This window comes from Leptonychotes weddellii, chromosome 6, assembly GCF_054177405.1.
Source record: "Leptonychotes weddellii isolate Sample4059 chromosome 6, ASM5417740v2, whole genome shotgun sequence".
NCBI classification, from domain to species: Eukaryota; Metazoa; Chordata; class Mammalia; order Carnivora; family Phocidae; genus Leptonychotes; species Leptonychotes weddellii.
In genome coordinates, this window is record NC_138374.1 from 77,303,724 (window position 1) to 77,321,787 (window position 18,064).

The 18,064-nt window shown below is 62.6% G+C and overlaps 1 protein-coding gene across 3 annotated transcripts in view; it reads right to left on the minus strand.

The window, feature by feature from the left end:
* Positions 1 to 913: 913 nt before the first annotated feature.
* The window catches only part of CAPN2 (calpain 2), a 40,854-nt gene continuing 23,703 nt past the window's right edge, over positions 914 to 18,064 (minus strand). Inside the window, exons 4-21 of one of the 3 annotated variants that reach the window (XM_081823019.1) lie at positions 17,185 to 17,318; positions 16,145 to 16,313; positions 14,864 to 14,947; positions 13,736 to 13,821; positions 13,182 to 13,256; positions 12,581 to 12,741; positions 11,362 to 11,531; positions 10,640 to 10,651; positions 9,522 to 9,733; positions 8,684 to 8,720; positions 7,871 to 7,936; positions 6,974 to 7,031; positions 5,702 to 5,766; positions 5,028 to 5,096; positions 4,425 to 4,503; positions 3,359 to 3,475; positions 3,072 to 3,130; positions 914 to 1,765 (exon numbers count right to left, since the gene is read on the minus strand). In XM_081823019.1, coding sequence (XP_081679145.1) covers positions 1,742 to 1,765; positions 3,072 to 3,130; positions 3,359 to 3,475; positions 4,425 to 4,503; positions 5,028 to 5,096; positions 5,702 to 5,766; positions 6,974 to 7,031; positions 7,871 to 7,936; positions 8,684 to 8,720; positions 9,522 to 9,733; positions 10,640 to 10,651; positions 11,362 to 11,531; positions 12,581 to 12,741; positions 13,182 to 13,256; positions 13,736 to 13,821; positions 14,864 to 14,947; positions 16,145 to 16,313; positions 17,185 to 17,318 — 1,677 coding nt within the window. In that variant the 3' untranslated portion in view covers positions 914 to 1,741. Of the gene's footprint in view, positions 1,766 to 3,071; positions 3,131 to 3,358; positions 3,476 to 4,424; positions 4,504 to 5,027; positions 5,097 to 5,701; positions 5,767 to 6,973; positions 7,032 to 7,870; positions 7,937 to 8,683; positions 8,721 to 9,521; positions 9,734 to 10,639; positions 10,652 to 10,724; positions 11,131 to 11,361; positions 11,532 to 12,580; positions 12,742 to 13,181; positions 13,257 to 13,735; positions 13,822 to 14,863; positions 14,948 to 16,144; positions 16,314 to 17,184; positions 17,319 to 18,064 lie in introns of those variants that run through there. The other 2 variants (XM_081823018.1, XM_081823020.1) reach the window with 2 other exon arrangements.

Sequence of the window (18,064 nt, forward strand, 5' to 3'; positions counted from 1 at the left end):
TGTTCCATGTTGGGGAAGAAGGGACCTGCGCTCAGAGTGCTGGGATGCCGCGTGCAGGGAGAAGTGCAGAGAGCCTGTGTGCCCAGCAGAGACTTGGCGGCCTTGAGCGGGAGCCACTTCCAGTGGGGTCCGAGGGCGGGGGCGGGGCCCAGAGGGGGCGGGGCTGGCGCACAGGCTGACTTCTCCCTGTGAAATAGGCGCTGGCAAGGGCTGCACTGTGGGGAGAACCCCAGGAACTTGCTAATCCTCCCTTTGTCCTTCTGTGCTGAGGGAAGCCTAGACCTTCCCTGTTTGTCTCCATTATTTCCTCGGCTGGGACTGGACTGGTGCCAGGTGAGCAGGTGAGCCGGGTCAGCCCAGCAGGTGCAGAGGGGCAGAGCCCGCCGCGCAGACGCGCGGGTTTACCGGGGCCTCTCCACTCCCAGTGCGCCTGACCTCGAAGCCCCCACCCCGAGCCCTGAGCCCGAACCCCTGCTGCTGAGTGGAGGACACTCCCCACCCCTCCCACCCTCCCCTCCGCCCACAGGTAGGGCCCCATGCCTCCCAGCCAAGCCTGGGAGATGCACCTGCCCGTCCCTCCCCATCCCGCGCCTCTCCGTGTTGTAGGGCTCTCCCAGGGGTCACCGCCTGCAGGCCCGGGGACTTCTGTGCCTGTCCTGCTGGCCCCATCTGGTCCCCACACCCGCAGGCCTGCCTGGGCCTCCTCAGGGGAGACCAGAAGCAGATTAGAGTGGCACCTACTCTGTGGCCACTTAGGAACTTCCTAATTGGATTAAGAAGTCGTATCGTTGTGCAGGAAAGGGGAGCTAAGCAGCCTTTTCCTGTCCAGAGGGGAATTCAGAGGTAGCAGGCTGTGACCAGTGTGTGCACGAACCGCCGCTGGACCCTCCAGAAGGACAGCACCGGGCAGGACTGTCTGGGCGACTCTTTATTAACAGCACATTCGGAAGAAGATAAGGCAAGTAGGCGGTATTTTCATAATGCTGCTAGCGTTTCCCCAGGGTGGAGCCAGGGGACCAGCTCCCACGCCATGTCCCTCCTGACTCCACGCACAAGCAGGGCGGGGTGACGTCCGGACGGCAGACAGCAGGTTCTGTCCTTGACCATGATCGGACCCGGGCCCCTGCATTTGTGCTCGCTTCAGGTGGCTAAGCCAGAGTCAACTCCCTTGAGCAGCTGGGACGCTCCCTGTCTGAGAGCAGGCTGCTCAGGGTTTGGGCTAGGACACGCGGGTACCTGGGCGAGTCACGTGGTGGAGTGGGGTCTTCTCGGCCCCTCCGCGATGCATCCTGTCTTCCGTTTTACTCCGGGGACACGGGCTGCTCTTGGGTCAACGTCACCGCTGCAATTTTAAACCTGAAGTTGCTTTAAATATTCCCAGCAGGGGCCTTGTGTCCTTGGAGACGAACTTCACGCATGGGCAGCTGTTAAAATACCTCCCTGCGTTGTTTCCCTGGTTGAATATTGCTACAAACGGGAAAGTGTGTAAAAGTAGACTAGGTAACAGATTTCAGAGTTTCTTTGAGCTTACCAAGGGTTAAGTGACTCGCTGGCGTTTAATATCATGATATGCAAATCTTCTACTTTGAAATCTGGAAGTTCTATCTCAAAAAGCATCTTTATTTTCAGCTATAATCATCTGTTTAAGTAAATGTTCCCGTAATTGCAAGGTCCAGATAAAAAGTTTCTCTGTGGAGGCCTAGTGCTCAGCTGCTTGTCTTCAGGGGGATCCGTTATGACTTCAGAGGACCGAAAAGCAGAGCCACTGTGAGGAAGAAAAGAGCCGTCAGCCCAGAGACCAGGTACAAAATGAAAGGCTATTTAAGTGCCCGTAGCGCCTCCCGAAAGACCCGACTGCAGCCAGCAAGGCTGGGCGAGGGTGAGGGCCTCAGTGCACAGGCTCACGGCTTCTCTGGGCCACGGGCCAGGGGGCCACGACCTGGAACGCGGGCCATACGACGTCAGGCGCACGTGCGTCTGGGCTGCAGCTCTCCCCGAAACCAGAGGCTTTCGCCCTTGGTCTCTGCTGGAGTGAAGTGGGAATTCTGGGTGAGATTGTGATCGAGTTGGGCTGGGACGGGCCTGGACCCCCGGCTTCTGCCAAGCTTCCCACGGCACCACGGCTCATCCTAGCAAACTAGAGCCTCCACCGTGGACTGCGACCTCAGGGCGGGCTGTTTCCCAGGGACGGATGTACGGCTGGACAAGCAACTCAGTGTTACCCATAACCGGCTCACGGATTTCCAGTTGGCTGAAGCCCTTTATAGCGCATCATAGCGGGCTTCCTCCAGAGTTCAAAGTGCGCCTGGCCTCGAAGCCCCCACCCCGAGCCCTGAGCCCGAAAGGAAAGGAGTGGCCAGGCCCTGACACCCATCCCGCTTGCCACTTCGCTCCTCGCTGGTACGTGGTCATTCCCGTGAGGCGTCGGCCCCCTGCCCAGCCCTTGGGCTGACCCAAGCTCCGTTCCTCTGAGAGGAGGAAATGTACAGCCTGGGAGTACAGGGTACCCTTCCTCCTGGGGGTGAGAGAATGTCCTGGCATCGAGATGACCAGAGAACACCTCGCACTTTGCTCTTCAGGGACCCAGTGTCCCCCCTCTATTTGGCTTGAGGATCATCTCCCAGGTGGGCATTGCGGGGGCTCCAGCCACATACCCCAAGTGTAGTTACTATCGGGAGTGTTTTTAAAGGGGAAGGAAGTCATTTACTCTGAAAGAATGACAGATCTTCCCAAACCCGCCTGGATTTCCTCCAAAGGGTTTTGTTGTATCAGCACTGCCTCCCGTGCATGCGAATCAGCAGTTCATTTTCCTACAAGGGATCCTCCAGGCCCTCCCTCCACTGCCTAATCGAGGCAAAGCTGCTGGGAGGAGAGGTTGATGGGGGGCTGGGAAGGGGCTGCCGGGGACAGTGCGTGGTGGGACCTTACAGCCACTTCCAGGCCCGACTCCCCACAGCCCTGAAGGTCTGCAAGGTGGAGCCTTAAGCAAGCAGCAGCCGATAAGCCACAGGTCCCTGTCCCCCGGGGCCAGCGCTCTGTCCCGAGGGAGGCTGTGTAAACCGCGGACTTACAGAGATGAGGTCCAGCTGTATGGTCCCGGTATTCTCGGGGTCCAGCTGCTTAAAAATCCCTGCAGAGGAAGAAAGGCCGACCCCGTGAGTAAGCGGAGCAGAGACTGCACTGTCCTCCTCCCCGTTCGTCCCAAGCTATTATTCCTGCCCTCCGTCCCTGCACTGGAGAAGGATCTTCACGGTCAACTGCAGACACATCCTGGTTCAGGTGACCTCACCCGAGGCAAAGGGCAGCTGCCTTCACCCCGACAGGACTGAAATGGGTCTTTCCCCAAAGGGCCACTTACTGAACAGTGTTTCCAGTCGAACCAGACAGCGGATGAAATTGTCGAAGTCGATGATGAGCTCATCGTCCGCAAAGCGAGCAACGATGACCTGGTGGAGCTGACGGGGCAGCTTGAAGCCTGTGGTGGGATGAACAAGTGCACGGCCTGGGTGTGAGCGTCAGACGGCGCCCCCGCACCTGCTCCCATGCCCCCGCACCTGCACCTGCTCCCGTGACCCCGCACCTGCTCCCGTGCCATGGACGGACGCATGGAGGTGGCCCTTCAAATGACAACAACTGCCTTTGTCCCTGGGCGCTCTCCAAGGGACTGTTGTGCTTTGTAAAGCTGGTGCCTCCTGCCCTCGCTCCTGATTCCAGTTTGCTCGCCTGGCCCTGCCTGTCTCCTCACCGGCTGACACAAGGCTGTCCAGCCCCACTGCTTTGCCCTGATGCTTGAACTTCCTCTCCTGTCTCTCGCTCTGAATCACCTTGGACACTAGACCCTGCTGGATGCATGTGGCAGAAACTGTTCATTGTAAACTAGCATTATTTCCCGCCCTTTTCACAGCAGCAGAATTTCTAATAGGCCATGGCTGCCTGAAAGTGAGACCACGTTTCCCGCCTCCCTTGCAGCCCGCAGAGGGCCCGTGACTAAGCCCTGCCATTGGGACGTGTGCCCTGAAAGGTAAGGAGCCTGTCTTTCTCTGCTGTCCACCTGTGGCCAGAACGTCGTGGTGGCAAGCCAGTGTGGCCAGCGTGGTCCCGCGGGACTTAGACCATTTGGGAGAAAAAAATGGTTGTTTGGGGTCTCTGTGGCAGGATTACATCCCAACCAGTAGAGTGGAGAACCCCATGTTGTATGCGAGGGACTTACCCAAGGGGGGCGCCCAGTGTGCTGAGAACCGGCTCTGCCCGCCTGACCTGCCAGGCTCTCGGAAGGAAACTTGGACCCAAGAAAGCACGGCGGGCGTTTTACTTTACCAGTTAGCTTTTAAAAGGGGGATGGAAAGGATGTTTGTGCTGAGCCAACACTGCTTCATTTAACGGGAAGTAAGTGCTCACACATTCTACACGTATAAAGTCCTTACCAGCTTCCTCTAACGCTTTCCGCATCTCATAGGAGTTCATGGTGCCCGACTGGTCCACGTCGATTTCCCGGTAAATTTTCTGGAACAAGCGAAACAGTTACAAGGACCGTAAGGCAAAGCCAGCAGGTGACGAGTTAGCGCGTGCCGAACGGAGTGGTCACGAAGCTTCCCAGCTCTGCCTCTCGTCTGGCCTTGGAACGTCACCCACGTTTCTGCCTTAAATAGCTAACGGTGTCCGCCTCTCTCCGCGGGCTGGCTTGCACATGTGCCTGTTGGTCCACTAGCCAGACACCGTGGGCCGGTGTTGTGATGTCACTTTTGTGCCCGAGCTGTCAAAGTCCAAAGGACAAAAGGTACACAGCCTCTTGAGGACACTGTCAGGGCGGCTGGAAGGTGACCCGTTTCTGGCCACTAGCAGGGGAGGGCGGGGAGCAGACCACATCCCTTGCACAGGCTCATCTTTGCTGTTCGCACTGCCCATCCTGCCTCTGGGGGTCAAGTCCCCACCCCTGGGGATGTCCTTCTGCCCCCATGGAGGGGTGTCCCCGCACCCATGTCCCTGACAGCCCCATGCGCCCCGCCTTCTGCCCCCCGGGCGCCCACCTGGTACTTCTGGATCTTCGTCCAGAGAACGTAGAACTCCTTCAGCCCTAGCTTCCCGCTACCATCTGACTGCCTGCTGTTAAGGACCACCCCTGCGGTGCATCCGTGTGGACGCCCTGTCACCGGATGGCGGCGCCCAGCGCGTATTTACAGGGAGCACCAGCTGAAGCACCTTGCACTGCACTCGGGCCAGAGCTGCATCTATGGGCGGGCGGAGGGCCTGGCGGGGGCCCCAAGCCTGTGGGGAAGGAGACGTCGGTGACGCGCAGAGGCTCCTTGCTGATTCTGGGAGTATTTCTAGGGCCTCGTGTGCAGACAGGAGGTACTGTGAGCCCCCAGGACTAAACTTCCAGCAGCTCAGACCAACCCCTGCCCCCAACGCAGCGAGGCGGGTGGGTGGGTGGCCGGGGAAGGAGATGCCTACGGCAGGCGGCCCCGTGCCTGCAGATAGAGAAAAAAACCACGACCAGAGAAAAACAGATTCACAGGACGGTCGGGGGATGTTTTCCACGGCCCCTCAGGAAACCAGCCGGAGCTGCTGGGGCCCAGCCGGGCAGGCGTCCCCCACTGGCTTGTGCAGGGGGCTAGGGCTTCTCGTGCTCCCCACGGGGGTTCTGAGCAGGACGGGCAGGGGCCCAAATGCCCCGTCTGTACTCTGCAGCACCGAAGGATACGTCCAGCATGTCCACCATGATTTTGCAGGTCTCGATGCTGAAGCCGTCCGACTTGATGTCCTGGCCTAGAAGACAAAGTAAGAGTGATGGGGAAAATCCCTGGGGCCGTGCTGTCCCGAGGCCCCCCCCCGCCGCCGGACAGAAACGCATGTCTGTGCTTCCAGGACTGGGGTCACTTCACCTACTTCCCGTGTCACAGGGCTCGTGGGGTCAGAGGGACAGAGCAGTGTGTGTATTTGCCATGTCAGCCTGTGTCCCCGCGGACCGAGAAGCCCCAGGACCAGCCTGAACTCCACTAGGAGAGGAGGCTACAGGGGTGGCTGGTGGGTGGCAGGAGACCCTGGTCCCAAGTGGGGTTCTGGTTCCCCACAGAGCACGAGAGACCCATCCTTTGTCACGTCCTTGCAAACACTGTGATGTAGCCTGTCTCAGAGCTGCCCTTGCGGGCACAGAACTCTTTGGACCCAGGCGGAGGCCGGGGTCAGCCGGCGGCTGGGGAGGCTGAGTCCCCCGGGGCCTGGCTCTTCCCCGCCCGCCCAGCCTCCATCTGTGCAGGAACAAGGAGGCTTTGATGGTCGCACGCCTGAACAGCTCTGTGACTTCACCCGTGCCTGGCAGCCTCCAGGCCAAACACCACCTCTTGTCCTCGCCCGGCCTGCCTGGGAGGAACTGGTTCTCTGGGGACCCTGTGCCAGGCACGCTGCGCACGCGCTCTGGGGTGGACAACCTGGCCAGCCCGGCCCTTCTAGAGAATTTGCTTCTGTGTCGGGGGTTAGGCCGGCTTCTAGGTCCCAGGCCCCACTCCAGCTTTGCTCGTTCTTCCAGGAGGCCCGGCAGCCGCCTCCACGGCCCCGGAGTTGCTGGCCTGGCTCATGGCTCAAGCAACACGTCAGACGAGGCTCCCTGGCCCGCACACCGGGAGACACTCGTGAACTGTTCCTGTGGTTTGAGCCTGAGACGGGCTGTCTGTCTTTCCACCCCAGCAGCGACCCTGCTGAACAGCCGGGGTTCAGGGCCGGCTCCACCCTCCTTACCTGCCGCTCCTCGGAGGCTGCCCCCTGGCGCCCTCACAGAAGTTAGGTAGCGATCTACCCACGTTACAGGCGAGGAGAGAGCCCACCAGTGGTGGCAGCTCGGCTGCGACCTCTGACCTCTGCCTGGACACCTTTGTTCTTTGTTTCTGCCTGGTGCGGGGCGGTGGGCACAGGTGCTGAGGCGGGAGTGGGTGGCGGAAGGGCGCGGGGACCAGGGCCCCGCCAGGAGGGCACTTACGCTTGGCCAACACTCTCCTCAGGATGGTCTGCAGCTCAAAGGCAGAAATCTCTGCGTCCTGTGGACACGAAGCAGAGTGTGGTTACCCCGGGGCCGCGGGACCGTGGAGGCCCACCCCAGGTCAGGTGCAGGAGGCTAAGCCCCCAGACCCGCCTGTGAGCGGCATGTGCACACCAGCTCGAGGCCAACCTCAGGCGCCAGTTCCAAGCTTGACAATATCAGGGATAAGTCTCCGCTCCATGCCTGCGTGTGGCCCCACACAACTCTGTCCCCTTTGAGACTCGGATCTGGCTTCCTGTAAGGCCGTTAGGACCGGCTCCTCTGAGAACCACCCGGCACTCTCTCCGTGGCCCGGGCTCCTGGGGTGGTCCAGGTGCCCCTGGGCACGCACATGAACTGCATAATGGGGTGCAAGCCCTGAGACCAGCCGCGGTCCCATGTATGACCCAACCAGCGACCAGCACAGAAGGGAGTCTCTGTCCCTCAGAGACGGACGGCACTCTGACGGGGAGGCCCAGGCGAGCTGGCTTCCCGTGCACGATGGAGGGAACAGCTTGCAGCAGCCCGAGGCCCACAGGGCTCGGGGACGCAACACGGCCCTCGGTGGCTTGCATTCTCGAGATTCAAAACCCTTCTGTCCCCCCGGGTTAGCTTTGTGAAAATCAAGGATGAGGTCTGAGCCCCACGTCCCAGCTGGAGCGGAAGAGACGAGCCAGGACCCTAGAGTGGGGAGGGGCATGGGTGGAGCTGACCGTGAGCCAGCAGCCCCCCACGGGGGCAGAAGCCCGAGTCCATCCGTGATTCCTCCCTGCTTCTGTGGTTTCCTCTGCCCCTCCGACTGGAGTCCCGTCGAGGATGGGACTGTCCCTCCCTCGCAGCGACCGCACAGACACCCACCTCGCCTGCTATCTGGGCAAACAGCCTCCTGAACCCGTCCTCGATGTCGTCCTCACTGACGTCTATCTGGAAGGGGAGGTGGGCGTGGGAGGCGGTCAGAGCCAGGAGGGGGCCTCCCCGCCTGCCCCGCCTCCTGCGGCCCTGAGGGCCAAGGCACGGGCCTGACACAAAGGACAGTGAAGAACGAAGGAAGACTTTTCTAGAGAAAACACGAGAGGGATGGAAACTGTGTGGGAGGGGTTAGTGAGCTCCTCATGGGGTCTTCTCTGACCCGAGACCAGAACGGCCCTCTCTGGTCTATGCTAGTGGGGATTCAGAACCAGAACCTAGCCAGAATGTTCTAGAAGGCCTGCGACAGCGGCCCTCTGGGACTCTTCGGTCTCTCCCTGGGAACTCAGGACAAGCACAGTGCGGCGACTGAGAAGCCGAGAGTTATCAGGTCCAGGAGAGTGGGAGAGCCTCCCTCGACTCTGGATTTCTTGTGGGTGGGCCTCGTTGGAGACCCCGAGCCCTCCGGAGTCACTATTTCAACAGCACCTCTTGGAGCCCTCGAGCCTCAAGAACCTTGTCGCCCAGCGTTTTCATTTTACGAATTAGGAAACTGAGGCCCAGGAAGGGGAGTCATGGGAACCCCGAGTCCTGCGCAGCAGAGGTGAGGGCCGCACCGTGGCCAGCGCGTGCGCTGAGGCAGAGCCTCGTCTGGAGCTGTGGGCACAAGGTCGTGGGGCCACCTAAACCCTGGTGAGCCTGTGTTGTTGCTCTGGGCCCTGGGTCATGTGGGGCAGAGCAGGGGGATCTGGGGACTGCACGCACCTCGTCAAGGTTGGCCTCGATCTCGTCATCGACAACCCTGGAGACAGAAGGAAATCGTGTCACCGAGGTTATCTGCACCCAGTGCCGCGTGCAGGGCCAGTCCTTCTCTGCAGTGAGGGGACTTCAGCTTCGGAGGGTCCTTCCTGGTCCCTGGGATCCCACACAAGGCCACCAAGGGTCCAGTCTGCCGCGCCCGGGTCTCACCAAAGCCAGCAGGCCCACGGCTGGGCTGAGCCGGCCGGTCGGGCACACGGTCCTGGGTCTTTGACGGGAGCATGCAGCAGTGGCCGTGTCCCCTGCTTCCCATCTGCTCAAAGCCCCTGTGGTCTTTCAGTAAAGTCTCTTTTAGCTAAGCTGCCCTAGCCGGACTATGTCTCCTGCAATCAAGCGCCCCAACGAATAGACTTGGTCGAGACGGCGGCCAAAGCGCGAGAGGCCGCTGCAACGAGAGGCCGTCCTGACGGTGGCATCAGCTGGAAAGGGCCCAGTGGGATCCAGTGACCACTCAGGCCGTCACACCCTGGCGCTCCCAGGCGCTGGGCAGGAGAGGGGGACACCTGCGTGGCCCAGGCTCTGCCCCTGACAGGACCGAGAAGGCCAGGTTCCCAGTCCGTGTCGTTACGATGAACTGGACGACCCGATGTTGCAGACACACAACTGTGCTCAAACCGCAGAGACCCCGAGTGACAACACTCCAGTCCTTCACGACCCCACCTCCCCTGCTAACCCTGGAAGCTGGCAGGTGTCACAGAATGAGACACGCTCAGAGGACGCGGTGATCCAAGGGTCAGGGAGAGGCCTGCGGGGACAGGGAGGGTGGGGCGGGCAGGCCACCTACTGGTAGTCGGCTTTCTTCTCCGAGAAGACGCGCACGCAGAAGTCCCCGTCCTTGTTGGGCTCGAAGGTGGACGGCACCAGGATGTACTCTCCCGGGGGCAGCTTGAAGCGGTTGAGCACCTCACGCAGGTTGATGAAGGTGTCGGACCGCTCCCTCGCTCGGTGCGTCAGGAAGAAGTTTTTGCTGAGGTGGATGTTGGTCTGTCCATACATCTGATGGACAAACAGAAACGGGGGGGGGAGTCAAGGGCAGAGCGTCTGGGTCGCTCCAGATCAGGAGAACGAAGGGTCCGGGGGGACTCAGAGGCGCGTGCACCAGGGGGCCCCACGTGTGCCCAGCTCTGCAGAGACGCCCCATCTGCACATGGAGACCCTTGGCGTTCCTCACGGTGACTCGGGGCGTGCGTGGTGCGTGACACACAGACGGAGGTGAGGACAGGGCCCGACCGGGGATGGCAGCCCAGCTCAGCTGTGGTCAGTGTGACCACGGCAGGGCCAGGACCCGCAAGCGGCACTGCCTGACCACGTGGAGCGTACCGCCGGGGGCCAGAGTGCCCTGCGTGCCCCCCCGTACAGCTGCGGCCCTGACGGACCCGCTAACACCAGCTGTGGGCCTACTGCGTGCTCTCAGCCCTTCACCTCGTCCCTAGGGTCCCACGAGGTGGATGGTTGGTCAGTTTTACGGAAGAAGCAGCCGAGGTCCAGAGAGGACCCGTAGCTTGTCTAAGGTCACACAGCCTGCAAAGGGCAGAGTTGGGAACTGGGTCCAGGCCTCCCTCTGCTCCCACGCCATCTCACAGACCGGGCGGTTCCTCGTTGCCCTCAGGCTTGTTTTAGGAGATCTGCTGGACTCTGCGAAGAGCCTCCTGCGGTCCTGGGACCTCACATCGTCTGCCCAGAACTAAACCGTGCACAGGCCCCGTGGGGATTGCCCGGGAGACCCGGCCCTGAGCTCTGACCAGCAGGGCCTGGGACCCGAGCCGCCTCACCAGGGCCCAGAGGGCATGGGGCCTCATCCTTCGCAGGCACCAGCCCCTGCCCAGGCCTCACATGACCCCCAAGCCAGCGGTCTAAGCCTTGTGCCCGTTGGGGACCCTGCGCCAACGTCTGCAGCCGTACCTCCTCTGGGACCTGCAGGGAGAGAGGAGAACGCGCGTTGCTCAGCTGTGGGGCGGCCGCAGAAAGGCCTCACCACGGTTGCTGGGTCAGGAGCTTTGTTTTCAGCGTGGGCACCGAACGTGGGGTCCACCCATCAGACCCCAGCCAAGTGGCTCTGGTCGGTGCTGCAGGGACGAGTGGGGAGGGTGCAGGGGTCCAGCCCCAGACGGGTGGGGGCAGCTACCCTCTGCCTGGGGCCGAGCTGGGCTTTCTTGAATGTGGCTCAAAATGAAAGGACGTGCAGGAGTGAGTGTGCGGAGTCCGTGCTCCCTGTCCCGAGCTGCTCCCAGGCCCCACACTGGGCTGGGCTCCTCCCAGCCAGACACTGGAGCAGTTCCTGCCCTCACGGTATTCCCAGATGGGGCCCAGGAAGCTCTGTTCTTGATTAAGTCTCCTCTGTTCCAAGGAGAGTGGTGCCAGGCCTGGGGGGTCTCAGGAGACGCAGGAGGCCCCTACAAAGAGCGGACTATCTGGGAAGCTGTGGCGGCCCAGGCAATGGCTTGGCACCTGTGGGGACCTCGCGACTTCTCCCAAGACTGGCCGGGCCCGGTGGCCGGCTCTCGTGAAAGCTTCGCTTTTCCGTGGCCGAGCTCCCTGTCTGGGGTCCCACCTCCCGTCCTGCCTCCAGGGCTGAGACGCGCGAAGGAGGGAAGGGGGCAGTCCCACTGCTGTGCCGCCTGCACCTCATAGATGCCAAAGCCGATGGTGTGCATGTCCTCGCCCATCTTCCTTTGCCTTCGCCGGTGCTTCTGGATGAGACCCACCAGGAAGGTGCAGCCGCTCTCCCCGTTCTCCTGGTCCTCGTCCTCCTCCTCCAGCTTGATCAGGTACTGAGGGTTCATCCAGAAAGTGTCTGCGCCCAGAAAGGGGCCGGACCCCGTCACTCCGGAGCGGGAGGCCTGTGGGAGCCCTACCCCAGGGCGCTGGTGTGCAGGGGCGGGGGACCCCATGCCCTCCCCACTTCCGAAACCCATTTACAGGAAGGACCTGAGATTCATTCACGTTTAAGGGTAATCGTGCTGACTGCCTCCCTCTCTAATGGGATAAAAAACTCTGTTGGGGAAAGAAAGGCACCGTCCAGTGCAGCGCTCTGTGCAGCCCTGGCTGCCTGTTCTTGTCAATAAAGTTTAGGAACACAGCCGTATCCATTCATTTAACTGCCTTCGGGCTCCAGCCGGGATCGTGACAGAAACTGACGGCTCGTGAAGCCCCAGATATTTGCCATCTGGCCCTTGAGAGAGTTTGCCGACCCCTGATCTAGCGGGTGGGGGAGAGATTCTTGTCTGGGGCAGAGCGGCTTCCCGGCACCTCTGGAACCACCATTTGGTGGCCGCACGCTTGAGGTGAAGGGTTAGAAGCTCCGGGGCTGGAGGGACCTGTCCTCTCGCCCGACGACCTGCTCTGCGGCCTAGGATGCCGCCGGGACCCTCAGGTCCCTCATCCGCAGCAGAGGATCCACACGTGACCCAGACTTGCCACCACAGAGTCCTTCCAGACCAGCTCCACGGCCAGACTGTGCGCTCAAGTCCCCGTGAGCTCGCGGCCTCGGGCAGCTCACTCAACCTCTGCAGGCCGGAGCCCCTCATCTCAAAGATGCAGCTGACGCATCTTTGTGTCGTGGAGGCCGAAGGACTGGCCTCTAGAAACCCCTCGGGACAGTCCCTCGGGCCCAACGTGCGGGATCACGTGGACTCCGTTTCTGGGGCGCTAGGGGAGGGGCCCCGGACCACAAGGCAGAAGGGTCGCGGGATCGCGGAGGGAGGGGCCTGGAGTGTGGGCAGCGGTTAGGGCCCGTGGGTGAGGTCCCTGCGGGGCCCGGCTGCCTGGGCTGCCCGTGGTCAGAGTGGCCGTGGACAGAGTGGCCACGGGCGTGAGCTGGGACCGGGCACGGCGGGGCCTTACTCGGGTAGTTTCGGCAGCCTCCCGCGGTGGAGCCCCGTCTCCAGTTCCCGTCCGTCTTGGTGAGTTTCCACTTCTTGTAGGATTCGCTGGTGAGGGTGTCGGGGGTCAGGTTGCAAATCTCTAGGCGGGAGTAGTGTCTCAGGAAGTTGCTGAAAGACATCCTGGCAGAGGCGAGGACATGGGCACCCAGGTTACAAGATGACCCCCGGACACACCTTGACCTTCCGCCAAGGCCAGACGGGGAGCCGCGGAGGCTGGGCGGAGCCGCGAGCCAGGCGGCGCGGACACAGGTGGGGCGGCCACGCAGCCGCGGCCCAACCCTGTTCTCCTTAGTGTTGGGATGATCCTAGCAGCTGGGAGAACAGCCCCTTCTCTCCCGTGGGATCTGAACGGGCTTCTCTGTGAAGCTACTCAGCTTCGAAACCCCGCTGTTGAGAGGGGCAAATGGGGAAGGTGCACGAACAGTTTCATTCAGGCTCTTCCAGTGGATTTAGGAGAACAGAAGCAGCTCCCACGCCCCCGTGCCCCCGGCAGGATCATCTGGCTCAGCTCCCGGTAGAGCCCCTGGGCAGACCCCCTCCCTGAGCCCTGACGGCCTTACCAGAACTCCCCGTCCTCCTGCCGTTGGGTCAGCCGCTCCCTCACCTCGGGGTCCACAGTGTTCCAGTTGGGGCAGCTGGAGACCAGGGGACAGGATGGGTGTTAGAAGAAGCCGGCGCCGGCAAGGGTGCAGGCCCGGGGACACGCTCCGGTGCCTCGGAGGGCCCAGACTGCCCTGCGGGGAGCGGCGCTCGTAGCCGTGGGCAGGGTGGGGAGGGCAGAAAGAATGCGGCCCGTCGGAGGGAGAAGGGTAGTGCAGGCGGCCCACCCCTGGCAGCTCTCGTAAGGGGAACCGAGAGTCCCCCGAGTGGCTGAGCTGGAGGCACCCGACCTGGCCGCGCCCCCCTCCCCACCGCCCCGGGAAGGCCAGGCCAGCAGCAGACCACGTCGGAGACAGCGTGCACTGCAAGCTGATGGAAGGGGCCCGACTGGCTAGAGGGGCACCTGCCGCGAGCGCCCCCAGGGCGGGGACCTTACCCCCCAGCATGGCCGCGAGCCTTGGGCCCTCCTCCCTCCTGGCCCCCCAGAACCTCCTGGGGAGGGCACCCTGCTCACCCGTCACTCCACTTCCCGGTCCACTCCACCTCTCCCCAGGGGTTGCGTATGCGGATCAGCTTCTGCAGGCTTCCCCCACTCTCGACCTGAAGACGGGGAATGGGGAGCAGAGGGGGAGATGGGGGTTCAAGCCACGCCCAAAGCCCCTTCTCCACGAGCCAGGAGGGGTCGGGTCCGTGTTACACGAGGGGTCACGAAAGGGAGAAGGGCTGGACCCCAGGCCCCTCACGGCTGCTGAACGCGGACCGCTCCCAGGGTCCGGCCCTCGGGGGACGCCGTGAGCCTGAGGCGCCCACGCACGGTGCCCCCGAGCCTCCTGACTAGCGAAGGCCGTGCTGCTCTCTCGGAGCTCAGGGAAGCCTTGCCCTCTGCCGCAGGAAGTGTGCGGACGAGACGTGGACGCCCTGCCCGCATCTCCGTGAGTCCTGGGTGGCGGGTGGTGCTACGGAGGACGCGTGGCACTGGGAAGGGGTAACCGCGGACACCGCGTCAGTGACACAGCGCCCTCCCTCCGGGGGACGTGTTTAGGAGCAAAGTGTGGGCTCTGCGACTCTTGGCTCGCAGACCCAGGACAGTCTGGGAAACCACATTTGATGTTTACCATTATACTGTTCTCCCAGCGTTTCCATAAACTTGAGCTTTTTCAAAATAAAAAGATGCATGTATGTCGGGGGTGGGCGGAGAATGAAGTGAAAACTGGAGCTTGAAAACACCACCGCAAGCCCCAGGCGTGTCAGAAGACGCGGGGCTCCGTGCTGGGTGTGAGGTCGGCTGCTCACCCGCCCGTGTGGTGTTCACGGCGGCAGCAGCAGCGACGCGCGGGTGTGCACCTGCCCCAGGCCGAGCGCGTCGCACCGGGGGCCAGCCCCGGGGGGCGCTGTCCCCGTCTGACTTGAGGGCACTCCGGGGCGGAGTGTTTGAGGAACGCGCCCGGCCAGGCAGGCAGCTGGTGAGAGGTGGTCAGACCAGGAATTCGGGCGCTGACGCTATTGCGAGGTCAAACGAGAAAGCACTTTGTGCAGAGACTCCACCCTGTGCGGCCGCGACCCGTTTTCGAGTTTCTCGCCGGTCCCTTAGAGCGGGGCGATTGCGAGCCAAGCGCAGGGATAGGCCCGAAGCCGGCCTTACCTCCTCGGCCCCGGTGACGGAGTACGCATGCCCCTTCACCAGCTTCTGGAACGTGATGGCCTCGGAGTCTGCCAGGCTGGTGATCTGCAAACACAGGAGGAGTCGGGCCTCTGGACGCAGCCTCGCTCGGCCTCGCCCTGCCCCCTCCCATCCACTGGGCCCCTGCGGCGGCTCTCAGATGGCGGGGACAGCCCAACCAGCGGACGGGCATTCACGACCCTCTGTAGGACCCTGGGGCGGGGCTGCTGGCCCCGGGCTCGGCACAGACCCCGGGGCGGCATCGGGTGGCCCGGGAGCCCGTGGTCCGGGCCAGCCCCTTTGCGGGGTTCCCCGAGGACGGTTCTGTGTGTGGCTGCCTGCAGGATTTGCTCCTGCTCTATCAGAACTTCCTCGGGGTCCCCCCGTCCCCCCGACCGCAGGGAGGAAGGGAGGCTGGTAGGTCTGTCTCAGTCAATGGGAAGAAGGGCTGAGGGCAGGGTCTGCAGAACAAGCCAGAATCCCTGCCTGGAGTCTGGTAGAGAGAAGACCACAGGCTGAGCCCCAGCCCGGGCCTAACGCACAATCCCAGTGCAGTTTCAGCCTCCCCAGAAACCGGCTTGGCCCACACGTCTCCACCCCCGGAGACGGGGTCGCCCGCAGGATGAGACCCTCCCCCAAGGAACACGGGGGCCTCCCAGGAGCAGACGTCCCGCCCCACCCTCTCCTTGCTGGACGGGGTGCCCCCCGCTTCACGAATCACCTAATAAAGCCAATTACATCTTCATGTTTACTAGGTTGAGTTTTGTTTTTCAGCACATCGGACAGAGACTCCAGCCCCAAGAGTTGGGGCTTCTCTCTCTGTCCCCAGGGAGAATGCGTCCCGGGTGGCACAGGGCTCAGGAGTGGGCTCAGCCTCTGTCTGGAGGAGGCCTGGGGACAGGATGGGGTGCGGATCTCCCTGCTTCCGGGGAAGCCTGCAGGCAAGGCCACCATAAGGAAACAGCCCCTCCAAAGCCTCCCACAGGCCCGCGGACGCGGCAGCCGAGAAGAGGAAAGCTGCCGGGCTCCAGGCCACGCGGACAACCTGGGGGCAGGTGTCTGCACGGGGTCCCTCCCCCGGGACCAGCAGAGGGCAGGGGACTTGCGGAACTTGTGGTTGGGGCTGATGATTCACAGGAGGTGCCCTCGCCCCACCAGCTGTCCCCCACACCGCCTGGCTGTTGCTGGCCACCCCTCGGTTCCAGGTGACGCCCAGCGTGGTGGACAGGAAAAGGCTCGCGCCCGCTAGACCACACGACTCACATCGATGGAGCAACCGAGGAGGGAGCCTTTCTGCAGAGCCTTCTGGATGATCCTGAACAGGTTGGGAGGAGCCTTCCTGAGCTCGTACCACTCGGCGATGCCCCCCGTGAAGTCCTCAAAGCCCTCGGTGGTGGCGCCCCCCGAGAGTGCTTCGTAACAGCCGTTGACCCTGAGGGGGGACAGATGCTGCTGCTGCTTCTCGAGGTGCCCCCCACCCGACCCTGACCCCATGCCTCCTTGGCTGGGGGCTCCAGGGACCCTCCCCGCAGATACCCCGGGGCCTGGGCTCCGGCAAATCTCCTACAGTCTGACAGGTGGAAGGCCCTGGGAGGTCATCTGGCCCGACCTCCCGTACTGTTTCTGCGTCCTGACAGCAAAGAGCCGTGCGGCCCACCGGCTGTTTGGCATTTACAGCTTAGAAAAGACAGCAACTCGCTAATGAAAGCGGTTCTACACGCAGTACGTCCCGTGGCTTCTAGCTGGGCGACGGGGCAAGTGATGGAGACGTGGCTCCTGGACCCCAGACTCTCACAGCTGGCCGTGGGGAGCCTGGCCCTCCTCCCTGGCAGCGGCTGCGAGGGACAGAAATCTCTGGATGCAGGAGAGCCCGGGCGGCCCTGGCGGGGGGAGGGGGGCCTGCGGGGAGGGTGTGGGGGGCTGCCGCGGAGCTCACGGAGGATGGGCAGCCAGGGTGGGAAACCACTGCTAATCGCACACCCCACACTCTGCACAAGTTCCCGAGCTTTTCATCCCTCTGCAGGAAAAACTCTGTTGCCTTTAGCTGACAAAAACGTCCCCGACCTGCCAAGGAGGCGGAGGTCGTTCTCAAGGTCAGCTGTCCGCGCCACAGCCGTTCCTGTGCGTGCGGCTAACATGGCCAACATGGCGAGCACGGTCACTGACCAGGGCACAGTGTGGCCAGGCAACTCCCATGCATGCACTCCTTGCATTCGGACCCCACTTCTGGCCAGAGTCGTCCTTGACCCCCACCTGCCTCTTCCAGAACCCGGGCTGCCCGAGGGGAGGCCGCGGTCACTCACTTGGCGTAGGCCTTCTCCAGCAGTGCGCTCCAGAACTCTCTGCCCTCCGCGGAGTGCACGAACAGTAGCTCTCCGTCCTTGGTGGGCAGCCTGTCGTCCACGACCACGTCCACCCACTCGCCGTACTGCCAGAACTGCGGGGCAGGGGACACGGGGAGGGCTGGGGGAGGAGCCGGCGGCCGCACGGGAACCCCCGGCCTCCGTGGGCCCATCCTGGGAGGAGACGCTCCCACCCCTCCTCCGACTGGCCGGTCCTCACTGAGAAGCTGAGGGCAGAGGCACCTGTCCTTCCCTCCAAGCGCACACCCACGTCTCAAGCACTCTGCCCAAGTCTCTGTCTCTCAAGAATACTACTTCTCATTTACCGGCATGAAAGGTGAGCAGTACCTCACCATTTGTCTCAGACCCCCCAAAATAGGCTTTTCTAAACTTGGGAATGACCTGCTGAGTGCCTATACTCCCTCCCTCCTTGCTCGTCCCGAGAGGCTCCCCGCTGCTATCCTGGCAGGGTCCCCCATCAGGGGCAGGCCAGGGAGCTTCCTGCAGCCTCTCCGAGTCCTCGGCAGAACGGCACGGTCCTAAGAGTCTGCAAACCCCAGGGTCTGATATACTTCGCCAAGACAGGGGACCTGTTCTAGCCTCTGGGACCTGTTCCTAGCTCCTAGGACCTGTTCTTAGCCACCCCCCCCAGGAACTCTTCTAGCCCTCAGGACCTATCCTTGGACCCCCAGGTTCTGCCCTTGGCCCCCAGGACCTGCCCTTACCCCCCCAGGACCTGCCCTTATCCCCCCAGGACCTGTCCTTACCCTCCCAGGACCTCTCCCTGGCCCCCCAGGACCTGCCCTTGGCCCCCCAGGACCTGTCCCTGGCCCCCCAGGAT